The 24,625-nt window shown below is 39.7% G+C and overlaps 1 protein-coding gene across 1 annotated transcript; it reads left to right on the plus strand.

Moving 5' to 3' along the window:
- The first annotated feature begins 2,080 nt into the window (after positions 1-2,080).
- LOC139637008 (T-cell surface glycoprotein CD5) lies at positions 2,081-19,022 on the plus strand. Its single transcript, XM_071505476.1, has 6 exons — positions 2,081-2,362; positions 13,251-13,667; positions 16,066-16,206; positions 17,615-17,665; positions 17,970-18,035; positions 18,176-19,022. Exons 1-6 carry the CDS (start codon positions 2,311-2,313, stop codon positions 18,244-18,246), a joined length of 798 nt encoding a protein of 265 aa, XP_071361577.1. The 5' UTR covers positions 2,081-2,310; the 3' UTR covers positions 18,247-19,022.
- Positions 19,023-24,625: the final 5,603 nt, after the last annotated feature.

Below are 24,625 nucleotides of genomic sequence, written 5' to 3' on the forward strand. Positions count from 1 at the left end.
GCTTGTGGACAAGGAGGTCGTCGCCCTGACCGAACTCTCACTGAACTTCATTTGTCAGTCAACACTTCAGTCATACGAGCCTGTTGTTACCATCTGCTCCATCATTTCCTAAAGTCAGTTCATTGCCTGTGACTCCTGAGAAGAGTGAGCAGCCTGGGTGACATGTGATGGCTCTGATGAGAAAGAGGGTTCAGTGTAGAAATGAGGAGGGGGAGGAGGTGAAAGTCTGTGGGGCTTTTGGCGTCTGTACGGCTCCGTAGACCAGAGGAGGAGGATGAGAGAAAACGAGAGAGACGGAGGTGATGGAGCAGAAGTCGAAGCTGAGATGAGTCAGGAGGAGAAGATATTTCACCCGTGGTGATGTGTCATTCTTCCTACATAAACCTGGTCCCACTCTACAGTACAAGTCGGAAACATGTTGTCCTGCCGGGGTGGAGCAGTGCATCATGGTATCAGATCACATGTCAGCTGAAGCAAGCACTGAAGGTCCTGGACCTTACGTCACGGTCACAGTTCAGGTGGTGGGCTCCTCATGGCCCCCCTTCAGCTCCACTCAAGTCACATGTGGAGAAGGTGGAGGTGTGGCAGGTAGACCTCACAGAGATCCTGGATTTAGCTTCTCTCTGCATGTTCAAATATATTTTTTAAGAGAACCAGGATTTGTTTCCAGAGTTCCAGAGTCCAGAGAAATTTTGAATCTATTGTTTTATTTTATTTTAGTTCATTTTCATCTTGTAATTTTCTCATTTAAATCCTGTTTTAATGTGGTTTTTTTTATATTGTCTTGTGTTTCACTTCACTTCACACTTTTCTGTGTGATGTAAAGCTCTCTGTCTTTGTATTGTGTTGTTGTTCAAAGCTGCTACACAAACAATATTCATAGAAACAAATACAGACATATCACATTTTGATTTAATCGAATAAGTTACAGAGCATTTTAAATGGATGGTCTATTCCACATCTTAGAAAAAAGATTTTAAACCTTCCCAAAACAGAATACACTTGTTTTAGCTGGGGAGACCCTTATTTTTCTCACTGGATAAATGGCATTTGATATGTTTTAAATTTACCTTGTGTGTTACTTTTTTCCAATTTTGTCATTTAATTATTTTAAATGTTATTACAAATGTTATTATGTTATTAAATACTGTAAATTCTTTCTGCTCATGAATTGTTTTTATGGTGTTTATTATTATTATTATCATTATTATATTCAGGTCTCTCTTGAAAATGAGATTTCTATTTCAATGGGATTCAACTGAATAAAAATAAAATAAACCTGTCTTGAATTACTAACATATGTTCTTTATTGATTTTATTGATGCTTTTTTTTTTTTTTTCATAAAATACACAGTACATGTTATATATATATATATATTCACATCATTCAGTGTGGTAAAATGTTGTGTTTACACTTCATTTGGATTCACTTATCTTTGTTTAACATTATAGGGTTTAACTAATGCTAAGCTAACTGAATAAAGGGTGTGACCAGTCACATTCAGGTGAACACTCTGTTATACTGTTCCACACATTCAGGGAATTTGTCTTTATACATCATTAAAAATACATTAGAAAATAAAACAGTGATGTGTTTATTCTGTAAATATATCTCCGTTAATGCGATGATATAAATCTGAGGTATACACACACGCACACACACACACAAACACACACACACACACACGTGCATACATGTATTATATATAGTTTATTAAGGACATTGCAAAATGGTCTAATGAAAAGTTAATGGATTTTTAACAAACTAAAATCAAATTATTGCATGTTTTTTTTTTTAAATGACGTAATTCAGTACAGGAGTTTGGTGCAGTATCATAATTACATTTATTTATTGAATTCAGAGTTATATCTGAGTCCACCACGCTGCATTTGAACACCTCAAAGCATTCGTGTGTCAAACAGCAGAGGCTCACGACATGTGAAAAAAAAAGTGAGTTTGCTCTTCCCTTCACCTCTTCCTCCTACCTCTTCCTCCTTCCTCCCGTCTTATCACCGCTTGTTATTTCCCCCTCCTTTCTCTGCCTGACTTCACCCAGCTCTCGCTTTGAAGGGAGGAAATCTGCACTTTTGCAGCAGCAGCAGCAGCAGCAGGTCAGGGAAGACGAATGAAGTGATTCACAGAGAGAGAGAGAGAGAGAGAGAGAGAGAGAGAGTTTACACCTCTGCACTGTTTCCTCTCTCGTCAGTTTTTCTGTTGTTGGCGTCTTGATCTGATTTGATTCTCCTGCTGACTGTCTGTCTGTCTGTCTGTCTGTCCTCTTCCTCCACTTGTCATTCACTGGCTCTGTGATGGACCTCAGGACTGTTGTGACCATCTCAGCTCTTTTACTCATTATTTCTGGTAAGTTCACTTTCTTTCTGGCACATACTGAAGACACTGATCCAAACTGTGTTATGCTGCTGAGATACCAGGACATCAGGCCTGAACTGAGAAGTCAGACAATGTTGTTTAAGTGTGAGCAGTAGCAGACTTCAACACAATATGTTTGAAAACACAGAAAATATCACAAGAAATGAGACAAACGTGAAGAAAAACAGTCTGGGCTGAAAAACGTGAGGAAGTTTCTGTTTGGACCAAGACCAGAGAGTAAATGAAAATGTGTCATCGCAGCAGCGTCTGTGTGTCCTGTTGAGGCTCCGATCACACTCCTGACGAACAGCTGATGATGTTTTGTCAAGTGTGGCTCCCAGCTCTACTGACCAATGTTCTGTTTGTCAGAGAAACTGAACTGCATCTGAACATAACATAGATCTGAGTTCAGGAAATCTAGTAGGTTAACAGTTCAGGGGGCTGACGTCTGCCGCTTACTGTGTAAGAGCTGGTTCTTTCAGAAGTGAAATCCATGTGAATGTTGATCAAACGTCAAGCTGAAGTATGTTACTGTCCACAGGTGGATGCTGATAACAGCACAGGAGCATCTTCACCATTTCAAACTACACTGAAAAAAAATATTAATGCAACACTTTTTTAGTTTTTACTCCTAAAATGTAAGACTTAAAATCTAAGCACACAAAAGATACACACACACACACACGCACACACACACACACCGTGACAAGATCCTGAGGCCCATTGCCGTGTTGTTCATCTGCTGCCATCGCCTCATGTTGCAGCAGCATGTGAAAACATCCCACTTTTCATGTCACCAGTGAGCATGTGTGAGATGATCTGGCTACGACAGTGTGATCCACTTCCTGTCAACATCCAGCAGCTTCACACTGAAGAGGAGCAGACCAACAACCGCCTGATCAGCTCTGTACACACGGTGGTCACACCACAGACTGATTCATTCTCTGATCCATCTCCCCACAAAAAACAAACATAACACTAACAGTTTTTAGCGTGGTTACAAAAAGTCTCAAAATATTAATTTCAGTTCGTGAAAAATGGGAGTAAAAACAAAAGAGTTCTGTTTGTATTCATTATATTTGTTATATATATTTGTTGCACAGACATAGTGAGTCCCTGTTGTAGCTGGACTCATGGTCATCTAAGACAGAGGCTGCTCAGTCTGGTTCAGCAGAGTCTGCACAAATGAGTTCCTGCTACCAGAGGATGTTGATCTTCCTCACAGTACAGACCTGGGCCTGTCAGAGTCACACGGAACAACACGGTACACAAGACTGTGTATGGGGTAGATACAGATACTAAGGAACAACTGAGGAATGATGAGTCATCAGTAATTAAATCTGCCTCACCAGAGCCACATGTCAGTTAGCTTTAGCATGTTGTTTGCTGAAATGCTAATGTAATTCACCAGGTCATGTTGGCATTGACACTACGTGAACAGTTTTAACTTGAGGGTTGAGGTGATGGTTAACAGAAAGGTCAAATTTGTGTCAAGATAACTGGAAATGAATCAGTGACATTAATACAATAACTTATTTGTAAAAAGGCGTCAGAAACACCTGATGAACATGAGCAACAAGTTCCAAATGTCAGGAATGATTTGCAAAGAGACGATCAAGGTTTTTTCTGTTTTCACACCTCTCAAAGCCAATCAGTATAGGCTTAGAAGTGCCCGTCCCCCCTTGTTTGGTCTCATTGGACCATAGACTGTAAATAAAAATGGACGTAGCCTCTCCACAGGTTTCTGAAGAGAAGTTTTGAAGCCCAGAATGAGCTACCATCTTGATTTCACTGGACAGCGCAGCCACCTGTCTTCAAACTAGAATGATTGACAGAGGCAGTAACCAAAAGCAGAGCTTTCTCCAACTGAAAGAATTGCATCATTGGTTTTTTGCTTGGGTACACTTGCTGTCTTCACCTCCATTTTGTAGCCAGGAAGCTAATGAACGCAAGCACGCCCACTAACAAGTGTTGCAAATAAAGTCGCTCAATAGTTTGCAGTCATTTCCTCATCACACAGATCCGTGGTCAAATCTTTAACTTGTCTTAAAATTATATATAACAATAATGCCCTCCAAATAATACCTTCTCAAAGCACTTTTTATTTCAATGATAACAATCACCATCTCCCTCTTGACTTTTATTGTGCTGTTTTGCAAATGATTTGTTGGCCCACTTAAATTACCTTTGCAGCCCACAAGTGGGTCCCAGCCCGTAGGTTGAGAATCGCTGCCTAAGTAACCACTTGTACTGTGTTGTAAAGTGTAGAGTGCGATCGTTAGGAGTCATGGCTGCATTCCCTTCTGGTGTTCTCGTACCTGGGCCCTATTGCTGGGTGTGGTGGCTCACCACAGTGGAACACCTGTGCGTCACCTGCCAGGAAAGGTTACCTGTCTGCTGTCAAAACAATGTTGAATCCACAAGATGAAAAATTATGAGCATTTTTAAAAATGCATTTAAAAAAAAAAGAGCTAATCACCCGACAGACTGCCTGGGTACATATGAAATTACACTTTTAAATGAAGAGATGAATGGTGACAGATAGCATCCATGATGTGTCATTACAGTTTCCTGCTGGTTGTAATCCCTCATCTAAAAAACAGGTCTTATCTTTTATTTGTTATTATTTATTAGCTTGTAACTGGCAGTGGCTGACACAGTGTTCGTGGTTGTGCTAATGCTAATTCTTGCTCTCTGTACCGATAAGGTTTCAGGTGTATTTTGGCCCTGCGCCCCTTCCTCACAAATGGACAGGATTGGTTCCTTATGTTATATGATGTATAAATCCCTGGCTGTCTGAATCTGTTTTTATGAGACTGTCATTGGTTCACTGCAGTTCGAGGTGGAAACACTCAGTCATGGTGTTGACTGATTATTTCACTCATCATATATCTATATTATATAAAAACATCATATGGATGTTAGCAAGGTGAAACACTTGATCTTCATCAGAGGCTCTTTAGCCGGTCTACAGTGTGAGGCCAGTCCTCATTCTGCTCTTAGATCAGTCTGATGCAAGTTTCACAAAACAACATCTAAACAACCTGTCTCCAGGCAAGAGTCATGTTTTGAGGGTAATAATTTGTAAAAAGCGACGGTTGACGCGATGGCTACGTCATGACGTAGATTCTATTTCGACACTTCCTATCTTTGCAGGCCAACTCTCTACTACGGCAAACCAGTCTAGATAGAATCTACATCATACTCATCATGCTGTAGCCCTCCCTTCAACCGTCGTTGCTTTAAGTCCCTAATTATGTTATGGAGCAGGTACTGAGAGGGGACAGATATCCACAGCAGTGAGGACGTCACTCTGCACTGTGACTTCATGCTGCTGGAAGTTTTTACTGTTTCACACTTCGCTAGATTTTCACAGTAAAATTTTCTGTTACCACTGAATTTTTCTTAAGGGAACAGAGCATGCCCAGCCAGCCAAGTTTGAACAAAGTTTAATGTAATTATCTTTACATTTACATCTTGCATGTATGTGCAGCTTTACTGAAATGAGTTGGCAGCACTGCTCCTGAGCTGTCACTGTTAATTGTCCATTAGTTGTTTGCGGGGGAGGGAGCCACGTTTTTAGACATTGCTGTGGAGTTAAGTTTGTCAGCCCTCGGAAGTACGAGCAGTTGCCTGCCTCGCCTGTGTCTCTGAGTGCTTGATATAGAGGATAAAAATTCCAGCTCTGATTCACTATACTGAGGACTATGTAGTCGTGTGAGAGAGTGACTTTTTTGTGTCCCCTAGACACTACTTGCTGCACATTTCTGTGTTTGATTGTGTTGCACATGTTGTATTTGTGATGAGGGTGTTTTATTAATCCTAAACTGCAGTGTGTTGCATTCTCTCGGCCAATCAGATACATGCTAGCACACCTTTCAATGGTGACTTTGTACCATAAATGGAGACAGAGGATAAAATGGCTGTCATCATGACAGCCTGTGTCACAGTATGTTGTACTCAAACCTCCTTGATCCTCATCATCACTCGCTACCCGCATCTACACTCCCTCCACCTGGTTTAGGTCTGAGCACCTGGTAAAGGCCTGTTGTTATAAACAGAGCGGGTTCATGAAAGGCTGTGAATTGTACTAAAATGACTCAGTTACATATAAAGCTGTTTATAAAGATAAATAGAATAAATATAAAGAATCAGACTCTGGACCTACAGATTCCTGAGTCTTGATTCTTCACCGTAAACTGAAACCAAACATCAGAGATATGCAGATGAGCTGTGATTGTTGGAATGAATGAGATGCTGCTGACGGGAACCAGACTCTGCAGTGGTGGACCGGGGCTTTACTCACAACTCCCTGCTGTGGGAAGTCTGCCTCCACACACACGTAGACACACACATTGTGATTTTTTAATTTGTTTGAGTCTGATTTAAACAATGTCAGGTCTACATCCGTGAACACACACACGACTGGAGAGATTAATGTGGAGACAACCAGGAATCTGAAGACCTGACCTGGTTGTTCTGGGGATGAGACACTAAACTGCTCAGTATGAGATAAAAGGTTTTAGACTCCTGTTGACTCTTCAAAGAATATCTGATGTTGACCAAACAGCCCGACGACTTACTAATCACAGGTGTAATTAGTCAAATAACTGATGTGTACACTGACTTTCAGTTTGCCGGTTTTGCTCATGCTGGTCTAGTCTCTGTTTACAGAGCCAATCAGTCCACCAACCTGAACCAGTCCTCCATCCTGAACAACCAAAAACCCTCTGATATGATCCATAGCAGTGTCTCCTGAAATAGAGCCCTCACGGCGGCAGGGGTACCGTACCTTGGTTGTCATGTTTACAATAACAAACACGTGGAAAGTACTGATAGCGGTGTACCTTCCTTCGCCGCCATGGTTACTATAATAAAAGTCATGGCTTGGTTAGGTTTATGAAAAGATGGTGATTTGGGTTAAAATAAGTATTTCCTCAACATTAGACAATCTTTGTTGTCATGGTTACAATAATAAATAATGAACAGTCATGGATAATAGCTACAACATAAATTGCTACTTTCACATGGGAATCGAAGACCGGTCTCCGTTTTGTTGACCCATCCATCCACTGCAACCTCCTCATGATGTGGACTGCTCTACATACTACGTCACCGCGCTTTTCCCTTTGCTCGTGTCATAATTAATACAGCTACGAGATGTCGCCTGGCAAAAAAAACTTAACTATGGATCATAATTACCTGCCGCACAGACAACCTATGGGCTCATTTGTTACAGGACAGTCCACAACTATGTAAATTTGATCTCTGTGTAATTGTGAGGTAGATGCAGTGAATGTGTGTATGTTGAACTCCACATTGAGGCTGTTCGCACATGGTGATTGTGGAGCTTATTTCATCTTGCAGCAGCTCTGAGTCTGTATTTTATCAGGGGTCAGTTTAGATTATGACGATATTGATTTAGTGATAGCTACAGGGAACTGAGCAGGTTCAAGTTGAGAATTGCTGATCCAGGTGCAGGTCTGTGAACTGGACCATGCTGCGTTCTGTTTACATTAAAACACAACCTCACTTGTTAAAAAAAAAAAACAAAAAAAAACTGTGATTCAGATGTTGTATTTGTTCACAGAAACCATATTCACCTGAGAGACAGATTTCATGTCTGTGTGCAGACTGTTTGAGCACGTTTTAGCACAGATCCAATTTTGAGCCAAAATGAGCAAGTTGCACAGCAGGATCTAATCAGCTCAGCTGTGCGTCTCCTCCCACATCCACATAAACAGAAAGATGCATTTGCTGTGCAACAAAATAAACTTGTGGCAGAGGAGGACTGTATAAAAAGTGTGCACTGCAAAAGCTGCTGTCAGTGTTCATGGGTGGGAAACTATATATATACATATATATATATATATATATATATATATATATATATATATATATATATATATATATATATATATATATATATATATATATATATATATATATATATATATATATATATATTTATGTGTGTGTGTGTGTGTGTGTGTGTGTGTGTGTGTGTGTGTATATATATACACATACATATACATATACATATACATACATATAAACACATATACAGTGGGAACTTCTGCAACAGTGTTTTGACAACTTTGTGAACAATCTTCGATTTTTCATTTCAGAATGAGTTCAGCTGCTGGAGGCCTCGGGCATTTAGATTCAGTTCAGTTCAACAACAATATTCAATGATTCCTTGTTTTTCAAGTTATTTATCATTTTTCATAATTATTATTTTTAATCATTTTTTTAAATTATTGTTGTTATTGTTCAGTTTGTATAAACAGTGTACTGAAGTAACATGAAGCTTGTGGAATCAAAATGAGGCTTGCTTCATTTAAACTTACTGCAAACTTTAACAGGGAAATCAGGAGTGGACCAACACAATATTGTATTAAAACTCTGGTATGACCAATCACGCATATCAAAGTGAGTAACAGCTGGAAAAATTAATTTTTACTTATATATATTTGTGTGTGTGTGTGTTTTACATAAATACATAAAAAATATTATATTATGTAATTGATGATGTTAATTGATGAACTCTGACAACTTTGTGTCTCTGTCTTTCTGATTCATAATAATTACTTTTATTTTTCACAGCAACAATTTTGCTGATAATACAACTTTTACAATTTTTTAATGTTACAATTTTGTGTAACTTTTACAATATTTAACCTTAACAAATGCAGAACGTCATGCTTATTTGAAGTAAATGATCTCCTCTTCCTCACTGGTTACACCCTACCTGTGAAATTGCTGCTATTTAAATGTTTTTAGATTTGTTCTTTTCACGGTGTATTTGTATAGAAGATATGATATCTCATATCTTCATATCTTCTATACAAATACACGTGAAAAAACAGTGACCTGCTTTAGGAAACATTTACAACTGAGGCATTTTTACTTTCAATGCTATATGATTTAATTTAAGTGTTTCTTACTCATCTGAAGATCAGATAATATGTCACAGTCACTTCATTTATTAAAAAGTCATCATGCATTTTGCAAGATAACAGAAAACATGGCTGTTTGTAGAACATTTAATTTTGTTTATATTCTAACTTCTTCTATTTTTTTATTCCAAAGAAAAAAGAAAGAAACTGCAGAAGCACATTCAGTCATAAAGAAACACTTTAAACCCAATAATATTTTAGTGCTGAAACAAAGTCTTTAGGAATACAAGATCAGTTTAATGGCTGAGGAACAGAAACAGCCATTCACTGAGCCGGTTCTTAAAACAAGAAACCTTCAGCGTTTCTCAAACTTTTGCTTTGCCCCAAATTAAAAAGCAGCACGCTCTCAGATTCAGCCGTGGTGGCACGTAGCCCTGCAGAGAGTTTCACTTCTGCCTGCAGAGCCTTTGAAATCTACGCCGCTGAAACTTGTCCCACCACCAACACAGCGGCACTGTATAGAGATGTGACATTTGAAAACCTGACAGAGCTCTGAGAGTTTTTAGTAACAAGTGCTTTAGGTGATAAATACATTTAAATATGTTCTGATTCTTTAATCACAAAAGTGAAAAATGATCATGAACACATTTAAACACTTTTACACTGTGGCCGTGTGAGAAATGATGGCTTCAGTAAAACATATTAAATAAGTCGACTCATAAAATACACGTTTAAAACCGAGTAATGTTGTAACCTGTGGAATATTTAGTGAGGCAGGTGTGTAGCAGCGGAATGAACGGATCTGAAGTCTGGATTAAAAAATCCAGCAGAAAAATCCAGTAACGTTTCAGTGTGATGTTGTAAATGAATTGTCTATTACAAGCTAGAGAGTATGTAGGAATTTTAAGTTGCTAATAAGGACTATAGAGGCCCTGAAAGACAAGTGATTTTTTTTTTTTCATGTGTAAAAATAAGCCCTGAGAGCCAAGTGAAATAAAAAAAAAAAAAGAAATCAAATACAAAAGTGAATTGAAAATAATGAAAACATTTTAGTTATTTTCACGGATAAAAATGTATGCATATTGTAACATGACATTGTGACTTGGTAATAATGTGTTTATCTTCTTTTGTTGTTTGTTGTTATCTTAATCATCATTCAGTATTGATATATGTTGATTTATTTACACACTCTTGTGATTCTCTCTGTTTCATTAATGAATTAATTCTTGCTGCAGGCCACTGGTGATGTCTCAGTGAGTAACCTGACTAACCAGACCTCCGCCCTCACACACACTAACTGCTCACTGTCCACAGGCTTCTGCTGGTCTACGTCTTTTAGAGCAGGTTCATTTCATTGCACTGGAGCCATTTCAGAGTCGGCTGATTGTTGTACCAGTAGCTGTTCCGTTGCTTGTACTGTACAACACTCACACGCACACACACACGCATGCACACGCACACACACACACACACACACACACACACTGCTGCTCTATATAGGCTTAAGAAATGAGCTCCTTTGTGTTTGTTTTAATAATGTGTCTCTGTGTTGTGCAGGGTGAGTCTGTGGGATTTGTAGTAGTGCTGATGAAGGTTTCAGCCCTTTGGTTGAAGAAAAGCAATGGACAAATGTATAGTTTCATTTTTTAAATTTTTTTTGGGGGCATTTTTTGCCTTTATTGACAGGACAGTAGAGAGTGACAGGAAAGGGGCAGAGAGAGAGGGAATGACACAGAGGAAAGAGTCAGGCCGGTCAGGAGTCAAACCAGCACTCACCTGCTAAGAGCAGGCCGCTCATGTGGTACGCGCCCTAACTAATCGGGCCGCCCTATAGTTTCTTATTTTTAAAAAAGTCTAATCTCCTCAAACAGATGCCTGCTGTAGTTTTTATCAAACAAACAGGAAATTGTGTATTTCCATACGCAAATGTAATATATGGACATATGCTGAATTTACATATGTACACATAAGATAAAACATTATTTATAAGTTATATATGAAACTTCTTAGAAATTTGAATAACTTAATATATTAACATACATGTCTAGACTATACAAATATGTATGTCTATGTTTATATTGTAGACATATGTTACATAAATATATATTCATCCCACAGCCTGTCAGTATATGTTAATATTATATAGCAGTATATGGCTGCACAATTAATCAAAACGTAATTGAAATTGCAATATGGCCAAGTGCAATTTTTTTTGATAAAGATCAAAAGTGTTACAACATTACTGTGCATTGTTAGTGCCATAAGTGTTGTGGTTCTACAGAGACACATCAGCCTAAATATCATATTCTCCAGACATAAGGGACCATGGTTGTTTGGTAAAAGGTACAAGTTTGGTACAAAATTTTAGTGAAAGTGAAATGAAAAAAAAACCAACCACAATATGATTTTTATTTTTTATTTTTTTTATTTTTTGCAGAGCAGCCCCAATAGAGCCCAAAAGTCTGCAACCACTTTCCCAGAATGAGAGGATATTGATGTTTAAAATTAATGAGAAATTGATAAGAAAAAAATAATTAATAAATAGAATATGTATATTTATTTTTGCTTTAATAAACTTACATATATACTAGATTAGAGATTAGATATATAACATATATGGTTGCAACATGTTATACCATATAAAAATTCATCATAGACATTTTACCATGGTATTAGACTATAGACTCATATCTTCATATATCCATAGGATGGATGAATATATATATATATATATATATATATATATATATGTGTGTGCGTGTGTGTGTGTGTGTGTGTGTGTGTGTGTGTGTGTGTGTGGACAAAATCAGAGCCATGATGGTACCATACAAATTAGATTGAAATACCTCTGTCATCAAATTATAACAATGACAATATAATATAAATAACAACAATGACAACAATCAACAGGTTTCAAAGAGAAGAAAAAACTGATTAAAAAAAAATCAGTAAAAGTAAAACAATAGCAATACAGAGAAATAAAACACTTGAACGGAAAACTTAGTTTAAGAGGAGACTTAATGGAGACACAAGGAAAAAGAGACTGAGACTCTGGCAGATTGCCTCAGATGCCTCGAGGCCCTGATTGCAAATGCTCTGTCCCATTTAGTTTTCAGCTGGCCACTGGAACAGGCCATAGACCTTCACCTGAGGAGGTCAAGGTTTGTTCTGGTGTGTACGGAGCTAAGTGGTCGGAGATATAACAGAGAGAGGTCATGAAAGTAATCAATAAAATCTATTCTAAAATGCACTGGGAGCCAGAGTAAAGAAGCGATGTGAAGCGATGTGATCTTGTGTCTGACAGTGTGGCAGCTGAGTTCTGCACAGGCAGAGACCAGTAAACAGGCTGCTGCAGAGATCTAGACGTGATGAGAAGAAGGTCGGAGTAAACGCAGCTCTGTCACATTTCCAGACCTTCTGTGACTATTTCTGTTCCTCTGTTGTCTCTTTAGTTTTATCTGATCATTGTTGGACCAGTGTTTGTTATTTTTATTCTCTGGGTCTGAATTATTGTTGCTTTTTTACTCTTTGTTGTTGCTGTTGTTCTTATCACACTGTGTCAAAAAAAGCCACAAACAAGGTGATATATAAACACACACACACACAATACCACATACAATACTTAGAAAAAATGTTAAAATAACTTGAAAAAAAATGTTGAAATATTGTGACAGTATTAAAATGATGATGATTAGTCATGTGACCTATGTGTGTATTTATCTTTTGAGATTCTGCTGAGCGAGCCTGAGGAAGCTGCAGAAAATCTATATTTATATTTTTACGATTATATATTTATTGTTTACAGTGTAAGAGAATTAGCAGTAGATAAAAAGATACTGTAAACTGATTATTATTAATGAGGGGTTTTGGTTTAAATGCTGGTCTGGTTTAAGACTCTGATCTGAACCAGACCTAAGTGATCTGACTCAGACCTGTTGGCTCTTCTGATCCAGTGTGTTGTTGTGTGTGTTTCTCCATAGAAATTGATGTGTGTCTCCCACACACAAGCAAAGACAGAGTTAGAACGCCCGTCACCGAGAATCCCGTCTCCGCTCAGAACATCAGCAGCAGCACTGTCTGTTACTGCCCCAATACTGCTCCATCAGCCACCACTGCCCCCACCTCCAACCCCATCAGCTCTGTACCCGTCATGGGCTTCCTCACGGTCAGGTGGCATAAATGTAACGGAGACCTCATCATCCATCAACTAAACACCTCCCAACCTATCTGTCACGGCAGTGAGGTCCGGAATATTTGGGCAAATGTGTGTGAGAACAACAGAGGTTGTAAAGGCACGCCACGCTGGATGGAAGGAGACGAGGCAAGTGGTTACTACATCTCTGAGGGTAGAGCAGAGCAGAGGACCAGCTGCAAGACAATGACGGTCAAATGCACAGGTTGGTGTGTGTGTGTGTGTGTGTGTGTGTGTGTGTGTGTGTGTGTGTGTGTGTGTGTGTCGCTGTTTGTCTGTGGGAGTGTGTGTAAGTGAGTTAATTTCATGTCTTCATGTGGTTTGACATTTTACACTCAGTAGTGTTTAATATGATGCAGTAAACAGGCACAGAGGGCGTGTGATCAACACACTCTCTGAACAGTGTGCAGCTCTGCCGTATCTCCGCCTACAGAGTGTAACACGTTTCAGTACCAACAAAGTTTTATATAAAACTCGAGACCCCTCAAATCCATGTTTCATAGTGCCTTAACACAAACTCTTCTGAGTTCTCACTCAGAAAGTCAGGACCTTTTTGGTCCAACAGGAAGTTACAGACGAAGCACATGGTCAGACTCACAATTCATTACAGGTTTCAACACAAATGTTCAATGCAAACACATCTGAGAGGGCACAAGCTCATATTTAACACAAGATTGTGTCACTTCTAACTTAAGCACAAAGCATTTAGCAGAGTTAACACATGATAAGATTCAGGCTGTGGTCAAAAAGTCAAAATAATCTCCTTTCCTAACCACTTCTCGTCAACTTCAATGGAAAATGAGTTCAAGGAAAGATGTGAAAGAGAGCTCATAAGGACTTAGGACAAGACAACGGCGAGGTGACATTTTTATAGATTTGCTGAGATAAAATAAATTTTTACTGCTTTACACAATAGGAGGGGATTCAGTGAAATTACATTTATATATATAGTATTCTGTTTCAAAGATATTGGTAAGTAGAAATAAGAAAGAGAATAAATCTATATTTATAGATTTCGAGCTCAGACAAGGATTTACATCAGGTCTGGATCATGTCACAAACATAAAATAGCTGTTCTGTTGTTTCTATATTTATTTGGGTCTGCCGGGGTTAAACTACAGTGGTGCGTCGCTTTAAATGTTGCTGCGGCAAGGAATTGTGGGATGGCATTTTCTCCTTTTTTTCTTTTTTTTCCCTCCCCTTTCATAAAGGAAGGTCCAGTGTTTCCTCTGTTTTAGGAGATAAGATAGGAAGCATTGAAGCTCCTTTCCCTATCATTTAGAGAATTCAAACTGCTTTGATCATGGCTGCTGCTCAGATACTTCCAGGTCAATTCATCCAGTCAGGAACCTTCCTAAGCAGAAAAGACTTTTCGACTGCAGCCTAAATGTCTCTTAATTTTGAGAAAAAATATTGACGTATGAGAGAACTACGGTGGTCCTGATGGCTCAAGGCACTGCAACAAAACAAAACACAAACAAACAAATACAGAAAACATCTTTGTGAATTTGACAACACATGATGCAAATACTACAGAACAGAGAAGTGTTTCCAGGGGACACTAAAAAGTGATGAACCAGGCTGGGATGCACTTACATTGATGTATTATGATACATGTGCCATAATACATCCATGTGCACTTCCTGATCAGTATTCTAAACCTCAAAAGTCACAAAACATTGAACAACAAGTGTGTCCCAGCAGGTTCATCACTTTTTAGTGTCCTCTGGAAACACCTCTATGACCGTTGGTGCTACTCACAGCACGCTTGTGTATTTGGTTGTGTTGTCAGTATTTGCATCATATGTTGTCAAATTGATGAAGATGTTTTCTGAATTTGTTAGTGTTTTTTTCTGTTTGCATGTGTGTTCTTAAGGGGCAGTATGTTAAGCCCTCAGGGTCCCCGTAGATCATTAACCCAAATAGCTATACCAAAAGCCTGGATCCTTGGCCCACGTCTGCCACATCCGCGGGGTCCAGCTGTTATCCTCCAGTATTGACTGACAGGCAGAATGTGTGTGCACCAGAATTGGTCAAGATGTGGACGAAGTGTCTGAGAATCATGCAGCATGTGGAACTGGACGTACAGACAACAAGCATGTGGCTAAAGTATGGGCTGTATTTATTTTGCTGTCTGGGAGATAAGTGAGAATGATTAGCAGCATGAGACCACATCTTCTCCACATCTTGTCCAGCTCCTGTAGACGTCACTCTTTGCTTCACTTTAGAACTCTGGCCCAAACTGTTTCCATGGCAACACAGACCAATCAGCAGTGAGTTGTTAGTTGTATAAGATCACTGGTGTGTGTCCTTTGCACTGCTCACTACATGTTTGCAACACTCCAACCTGAAACACACAGCGACTCACACCCGACTTCAACAACCTACATGACCTCTTACAGTGACACCAGTTAGATCACAACCACAGGCTGCACAGACACAAAATATTTCACCTACAGCTAACTGAACAGGCTCCTCATTCGTCAACAACAACAAACAGGCAGCAGATACACAACAAAGCATGCTGTTACCAGAACAACAACCTCTGTATGTGTGCGTGTGTGTGTGTGTGTGTGTGTGTGTGTGTGTGTTTGTGTGTCCAGCTGTGCCAACTAAGGTCCTCCCAGATACTCAGGGCAAGCTGAAGGCCTACAAAGTGGTGACTGCTTTGCTCTGCTGTGTGCTGCTGGCTCTTTTTCTGATCCGCTTCACCAAACCCACTGTCAAAGCCCTGCAGAAGAGACGTGAGTACACACACACACTCACACACACACACACACACACACACACACACACACACACACACACAATAGACAGATTGCACATATGTGCATATGCACACTTGTTTGCATGTAATCAGTTCTTGCTGAGCTGAAAACTCATATTTTCAGATTAAGACTCATCAGATTAGAGATTATGTCCAAGAAAGACTGTTGCCTTAAATTCAAAGGAGTCTGGTACACAGACAAAAGAGAACAGAATAGAATAGAATAGAATAGAATAGAATAGAATAGAATAGAATAGAATGAGTAGTGTTTTAAATAAACCTGATGCAGGTGAGAACCTGTTTGACCTGTATTTCCATGGTCTGTGTGGTTGATGTGGAGTGAAGACATGAGTCAGGTCTCTCTCTTTATGTGCTGCTCTGGTCTAAGGAGAACCATTAGGTGAATTTGTCTTTGCTTGAATGTAGCCTCGCCACAAAATATTTTCACAATTACCTTTACTGGTAAAAAGCAACAAAGACAGCTGCGCTTCTAGAGCTCCAGCCCTCGTCATCACCACATCCCTTGTTCAAGTCCAGCTGAGGACCTTTGTCACATGTTAGTGCCACCTCTGTCAGTGACTACTGTCTACTCCTCAATGAAGGTAGACTGTCCTCCTGTAAAGAACAAGCTCACAGGTCATCTGTGCAGCAGGTTATTATGACCCAAAGTTAGGTTTTATTCCTATGCGACATCTAGTGGCCACAGTAATTATGACAGGAGTAGAGGGAAAAATGCAGTGATGTAGTATATAGAGCAACTAAGTCCACATCATGAGGAGGTTGGGGTGGATGGATGGGTCAACAAAACACAGGAACATGACACAGGAGAGTGGTGTTCTATTCCCATGTGAAAGTAGCAGTTTATGTTGTTTCTATTATCCATAGAAGTACCCAAAGTAGTAACCCAAATCATCATCTTTTCCTAAAACTAACCGAGCCATGACAGTTATAATAGCAAGCATCATGATGAAAGTAGGTACGCTGCTCTCAGTACAGTGCTTGTGTTTATTATTGTAAACATCACAACCAAAGTCTGGAACACCTGCAGATAGAGTCACTATTTCAGGACAAAAAAAAATATCTGTATGGTTGCTCAGGTAGGTGGACGACCTTAGAAAATAAAAATCACTTTTAAATAAATTCCATTAATGACAAACGGACCAACAGAAGAGAAGCTTTTGAGAAGGTGCTCGTCATTTTGGTGTTCATGCAGAATAAGCACAAACTCTGCCACTCTGCTAACGTACTGACGCCCTCTCTGTAGAAACTGTGTTAGTCTTTGCAACATGTAACATGTAAGTTGTCAGTCATGTTCACAAGATCCTGCACTGCATTTCTGGGTTCATCACTAATGAATTATAACTGCAGTGTTTACATGGTTTCAGTGTCAGACAGGAGGCAGAACCGCTGGATTGGACCAACACAGAGTCACAGTGGTGAGTCTCTCACACACACACATACAAACACACACACACACACACACACACATACAAACACACACGCTGTAGTTTATTTTGACTCGAACACACCATTCCTGCTACTCCAAATCTCACCGCAGCACAAAATAAGGATTAATCCACTGCTGAAAATTAGACACTCAGACTCAGACACTGAGAGACAGACTAACAGAGTGTTGGTTTGGGCCCGTACATGAAATTTTTTGACAATAAGAAAAAGTGATGAGAACAGGAGATGTGTGAGTTAAACATTTGTCTGTTTCTGTTTACGTCTCTGTGTCAGTGTCTTACCACCGAGGGAAAACTACTGTTAAAAACAATGACGGAGAGAAGAGACTGTCCTACCCTGGTAACACGCACACAGACACACACACACACACACACACACACACACACATGTGCACACACACACACACACACACACACACACACACACACACACAGTCATATAGTAAATGTGGCTGCTTTTCCTGTGTGTTGTCAAATCAGCTCTGGAGCGACTGACAGTCAGCGACAGCAGAGAGCCTTCATCCAACAGGAACAGTGACTACAACTTCTGAGGTGCATCATCGTCATCATCATCATCATCATCATCATCATCATCATCATCATTCCCAACTATTTTTATGTTTGTGCAGGAGCACCACTTCTGTTTGTTGAGGAACCATTCATAGTCGAAAGTCTGTTATAACAAAGTTAAGCTGTACCACCATCAATGTACAGTATCTAAACTATAATTAGCAGTGTTAATAGTGTTAATAGTGTAAACAGTGCTAGCAGTGTTAGCAGTGTAACGTAGTAACATTGTTAACAGTTTTATGTAACAGTGTAGCAGTAATGTAACGGTGTTAGCAGTGTTAACAGTGCTAACACTGTCTCCATGACTAAACTTCTATTAAGATGTGATATTTTAATGGCACCTTACAATATTTTGGGAAACACACTTATTTGCCATCATTGTACATTGTGCTCATACATTATGGTTTTAAGAGCAGTTAGCATTGGAGATACTTCTTAAATAACTGCACACAGCTGTCCAGGTGAGCTGCACTGTGCAGAGCAGTCAGCTTTGGTGTATTTTAAACAGTTTCCTCTTTCTCCCGTCCCTTTGCTAAACTAGGCTGAACACCATCAGGACCTCTCAATAAAAGTGAGAACAGCATTTAAGATGAGATGTTCCTTTAATCAGAAAAACATTTATTAAAAAAAAAAAACTCCCTGAAGATGCTGACTCATTATCACCGTACTGACTGATGTCTTGCTGTTTCTGTTGTTGACTGTTCTTTGTGATTAATGTTGTGAGCTTTTTATTTTCAGTAAAATGATCTGAGTTGTGTTCGACCTGATTTGCTGCCTTTGAAGTAGGTTAATGGAAAATTTAGGAGAATACAGAAAGACAGAGTGAGGAGGAGGAGAAGAGAGTGAGAGACGAAGGTGGTTACAAAGTGCAGAGATGTGGTTTCCTCTGCCGTTGACACCAACTTCCTGTTTGTGTTATTTCTGTCATAACCTGTATATCTTTCCCCTCTCTCCCATTCTCCTGTTCTCTATCACTTCCTCATCGTCCTCTCATGTTTCTTTTCACTCCCCCCTTGTTCTTTTCATTCGTCTCTTCTTCCTCCCACTTTCTCTTGTCGTCTCCATCTGTGTGGTGGAGTCGGGGTAGAGGATTATTCATTCATCTGTTCATCATCACACAACAGCTCAGCCATCAATGATTGGATCTGAAGACACCCTGATGGTGATGTCTTTATTGAAAGTGTAGAAGCAGTGAGAATCTGCCTCATATTGTTGTAATGGCACAAACTAACTTTCTCATTTACCAACTGTTGCTTATTGCTGATCTCAAATCAAATAAGGATCATTATGAATTTGTCACTTGTGGTATCATCAGCTGATGAATACAGTGAATTCAAGTCAGACATTTACATAAACTTAGAATGAAGTCATTAAAATTCATGTTTAACCACTGTTAGTGTCACGTTGACAAACTACAGTTCCAGTTAATTGATGAGATCATCTATTTTGTGCAGGACACACGTAAGTTTTCAAGCGACTGTTTCCAGACAGATTGTTTTTAGGGCTGTCCAACCATTAATAATTTTTTCTTAATCACAATTAATTGCTGAATTTCAATAGTTAATTGCGATTAATTTCAGAACTTTTTTCTCTTGCTTGACAACACATAACCATCAGTCTGTCTGAACTAAAAGCTAACGTTAGCATGTCTGACGCATAATTATGAAGATGTCTGATAATCTATTTATCGGTAAACGAGCTCTGGGTAAGTTATATTTTTAATTTCCAACTCATTCAATCTTCACCAATGATGATTCAGGCATTGGTTTTAAACTCTTTAGGTCTCCTGACACACCCCTTTATTCAGAGTGGAACCGTCCCCCTTTTGCTCCCACAGACATGACTTGCCATGAAGAATCTTGCTCTGCCATGTAAAATCTTTGTAGGAAGTGTCTGTAGCAGCTTGACAACAAGTAAGGGTGCGTCAAAAGGTCAAAATAGCAGCCAAAGATTCTAGAACGTAGCGCTCTAGAATCTTTAGTAACAGCACCAGTGACGGTGTAAAATAAAGAACCTCCGGTGGCACGCAATTTAACACGATTAAAAAAAAAACACCTCATGCTCTGTCCTTCATCTCATCACGATTAATATGTTAAGGCTGACAGCCCTATTTGTTTTACTTGTCATTCAGATATCTCACTTCCAGTGGGTCAGGAGTTTACATACACTCAGTTAACTGTCCCTTTAAACAGCTTGTAAAATTCCAGAAAATGATGTCATCGCTTTAGGAGCTTCTGATTGGCTAGTTGACATCATCTGCGTTAAAAAAGGTAGATATTTAATTTAAACTTGTCTTTAAGTGTTTATGAAAAACAAACATTTAGGCCCTGTTCAGAACAACCACTGTAGACTCCACTACACAGTGAATGGGTTCTGTAGAGCTGTATTTTGTAACAGCCAGCAAACACATGGTCCCTGTGTCTCTGGAGACATTGGTCAGTTCCTGGTAGCCGGTGGGAGAATTTGGGCCATCACATACAAATCCTGGTAGATTTGTGGTAACAGACCGAAACATTATTGGCTGTCACGACTTAAACTTGGCAGTGAGCGCCACAGGGAGGTGAAGTGAATTCAGCGTAGTAGCTGCAGGGGAATTACAACTTGTGTGTTCAACACATGACGCACACTGGCTCAAAAAACATTTCACCCAAACACAACATTGTAAAAGGAACAGCTCTAAAACTGTGAACACATTTTTTGAGCATCAGAAACCCCTTGAAATGACTCTTTATTATTAGAACTTGATCCATGATTCTAGAACAGTTTTCTACAGTGAGGGCAAACACATGGCAACAGCGCAAAACACTTCTATTATGAGAAACGAGCTGCATAATCAGAAATGATGCAGACTCACGGTCGTCTATGAAAATACAAAACAAATACAACAACAGAAACAATGCAAAAACAAAAACACAAAAAGCACAAAAATAAATGCAACATAAAAACGCTGCATATCCAGCTCTGCAGCGTGTTTGCCCATGTCAGCCATTTTCTCTCTCACAGTCGGTCACCACCAAACCTCTGTGTATTTACACTCCATTTTACACATGCGGCTTCAGGCAGTATTCAGACCTAGTCATGTTCAGTGTTGTGCAAGTTCACACTTCACAAATGTTAAAATGAACCATTCATCCCAGCCTCACAATTTCATTTCAGATTCATTACTAGTCAGAGGTTTTCTGTCTGAATCTGAGCAGATTTGTTCATAAAAGTCTTCACATGTTCATATGAACTGATGTCAGCAGCACCAGGAGCTGAGCTGTTTCTGTTGCCAACACGAGACACACACCAGGTGCCATAAACCCTTACATGCTGCCATAAAACCAAAACAAATTTCTTCTGGTGTTTTTTTTTTGGTGGTTGGTAAACAGCTTTTAGGATCTCTACTGCCATCTTATGGTGTGTGCGCTCATGTTCATGGTCATTAGTTGCAAATGTGGCGAGCGAGGGGGGAGGACGTACACACACACACACACCTCTAGGTTTCATACATTACAACGGCTGGTTATTTTAAAGGACACCAACAGTAAAATACTGTAATCCGACAACGCCACCCGGGGAATTTCACCCATGGAATTGTGAACACTCAATTGATATCAAATATTTCAAAAAGGCATACAGGTTTGTTATACTTAGGAGGCAAGAGACATGGTTCCATCCATCAATAATATCTTATTAACAATAAGATATTATAGACAATAGTAACATAAGGATAGTCATTAAAACACAATTCACTCAGTGGCAGGGTAAATGAATATCACTGGAGCTTGGGGCTTACTAGTGGCATGGTAGGCCCACAGAAACAGGATCCCAGGGGAAGTCACCCTAAAGCACACGTGCATACACCCCCACACAAGTGAAGTCAATGCCAGGAGACTCAAGTGTGGTGGCAAAAATGTTTTACCTTGTTCAATAATTGAAAAAGAAGATCTTCACGCGTCAGCTGTCTTTCTTGAGTTTAATAAACATTCATGAATGGAGTCACACAAACACAACCGAACAGCAGTACAGTCAGTGAGTGAGTGGCTTGAAGATGTTACCCAGGGCCACAGTCTTATAGTTCCAAAAACACATTCCACAAAGACAAAATACGATACTCTCTCACGGGATTGTCTCTGTGCTGAGCCTTCACCTGCTTGCCTCTCCCCCAACGCAATGTATGAACAACACACTTATCACAACGAGAAGGGCAAAGACATCCACATATATTGTCTACATGTGTTCTTCATTAGTTCACACAGAGGTCTTTCACACAATCATAAAGGATGTACAAAGGTTAGGATCAACAGCACACAAAGAGGACCTCACCACCAAAGGAGGACACCAGCCCCACCACCACAGGTGCCCAGCTCCTAAAAGAAAGGAAAGCATAATTAGGGGATTACACTTCTATCACAAAATATAAAACATTCATTGGCCAGATGCTGAAACCTAGACACTGGTTATCAGCAGCTCTCAAATGGCCTCCTGCCAGTGATATAAGCAAGGAAAAAAATGAAAAGGTGAACTAAGGAAAACAAGAAACTGATAATTAGTGCTAAATGGTCAATTTAATTATTAAATCAGCACTTAAACCATATATAACAATACACAAATTAAAGTGAGATGAAAGGGTAATCCCATATTACATACGTGTAACAAATAAACTACACAAAACTATTTGTAAATAGACAGCTGTGTGACTGCAACTCACACAACATAAACTATACCTAAATAAGGCTGCTTGGATGGCAGTTGTATTACTACAACATAAACAACAAATCACATAAATAATACAAACAATACGAAAAATAGACAACCACGCTGAAACTTAGATACAAAATTACAAATAAATCAGAACACCGCAAATAGAATCCTGCTCCCAATCACATAATAATTCCATTCACACTAAAAACAGGAACAGGTTAAAAAAAACCAAAAAAAAAAACCAGATAAGATGTTAAACGATTACAGGCCAATCAACTAAGAGGAAAACGACCAGAGGCAAAGCAGCAGCGTCCCTGCGGTGTGCTTCGCGACCAATAAGGCTGCGAACGCCAACAGTAGGCTCTCATCCACAGGAAGACAAGGGAATCTGCAGGCCCTAGTCTGCTACAGCAGATCACGAAGCGATCTAACAGAAAGATCCTCTTAGGCCAAAAGCCGCTACAACAAATCTTTATTCTGCTACACAAACATATCATTGTTCACTAAAAAATGATTTAGCATGTTCATGTACAACACTGTTCAAGTTGTTGTATATTTCATTTTAAATGGATAAAATTCTGGCCGTCAGTCTGAAATCATTAATTAACGAACTGGCTCCAGACTGTGATCAGCTGCTCCTGGTTTACTTTAATTATCACTGAGACCAGTCCAAAACCTGACTGAGTCCACCTGTGGTGAACTGAGCTGATTGGACAGTTTAAGACACACACCTGTGTATCAGATCCCACAGTTCACCTGGAGGTCAGGACAGAGACCATGAACCTCTCTATAGACCTCTGAGATCAAACTGTGGTGAGACAGAGATCAGGACTAAAAGTTCTGAGTGTTTCCAGGAGAAACAGTGGAACAAGAACTGGAACCAGGACTCTTCTAGAGCTGGGACCAGGTAAGAAGGACCTGGCTCAGGGAGGAGGTCCTGAGTCCTCTGCAGAGATGAAGAAGCCGCTGAAGGAAGAGCATCTCAGTAGGTCTCCATCAGTCAGGTCTTCATGGTGAGAGACTGGACTGGGACAATGAGAGGAAAAGACATAAAACAGAGATGAGGAGGATCAGGACTCTCCGGACCTCCAGACACCAGGTCCTGCTCATCATCCCTACAGTGAAGCATGGGAGGGCAGCATCATGTGGGAGGGCTCCTCAGCAGCAGGGACAGGGGGACTGGTCAGAACTGATGAAGGATGAATGAAGCCAAATACAGAGAGGTCCTGAGGAAAACCTGATCCAGAGTCCACAGACCTGAGACTGGAGCCACGGTTCACTTTTCAGCTCCACAGTGACCTGACGCAAACAGACAAGACAGAACTAGAGAGTCTTCAGGACCAGTCTCTGACTGTCAATGAGGGGACCAGACAAGTCCAGACTGAGACCCCACAGACCATCTGTACAGAGACCTGAAGAAGACAGTTCACAGAGACTGGAGGACTGAGATACACTGACCAGATCCAGGTTCAGGGTCTGTAGAGACTCAAGAAGACTGAAGCTGGGATTGCTGCTCAAGGGGGTCCTGCAGAGGGCCTGAAGACTTATATTAATGAGAGATTTCAGTTTCAAATTTTTAATAAATTTGCCAAAAATTGAAAAACACGTTTTAACTTTCTCATTATGGATCATCGATTAGCAAAAAAAAGGGCAATTTTACATATTAAATCCACA

The sequence above is a fragment of the Trachinotus anak genome, unplaced genomic scaffold, assembly GCF_046630095.1.
Source record: "Trachinotus anak isolate AG129_WGS33_773 ecotype Australia unplaced genomic scaffold, CSIRO_AGI_Tana_v1 ptg000019l, whole genome shotgun sequence".
Taxonomy (NCBI): Eukaryota; Metazoa; Chordata; class Actinopteri; order Carangiformes; family Carangidae; genus Trachinotus; species Trachinotus anak.

Bases quoted from the DNA above. Each gene is read 5' to 3' on its own strand.
- LOC139637008 (XM_071505476.1), top strand. From the start codon at position 2,311: ATGGACCTCAGGACTGTTGTGACCATCTCAGCTCTTTTACTCATTATT. The intron at 2,363-13,250 runs GTAAGTTCACTT...GTTTCTCCATAG, and splicing joins TCTTTTACTCATTATTTCTG to AAATTGATGTGTGTCTCCCA. The intron at 16,207-17,614 runs GTGAGTACACAC...ACATGGTTTCAG, and splicing joins CAAAGCCCTGCAGAAGAGAC to TGTCAGACAGGAGGCAGAAC.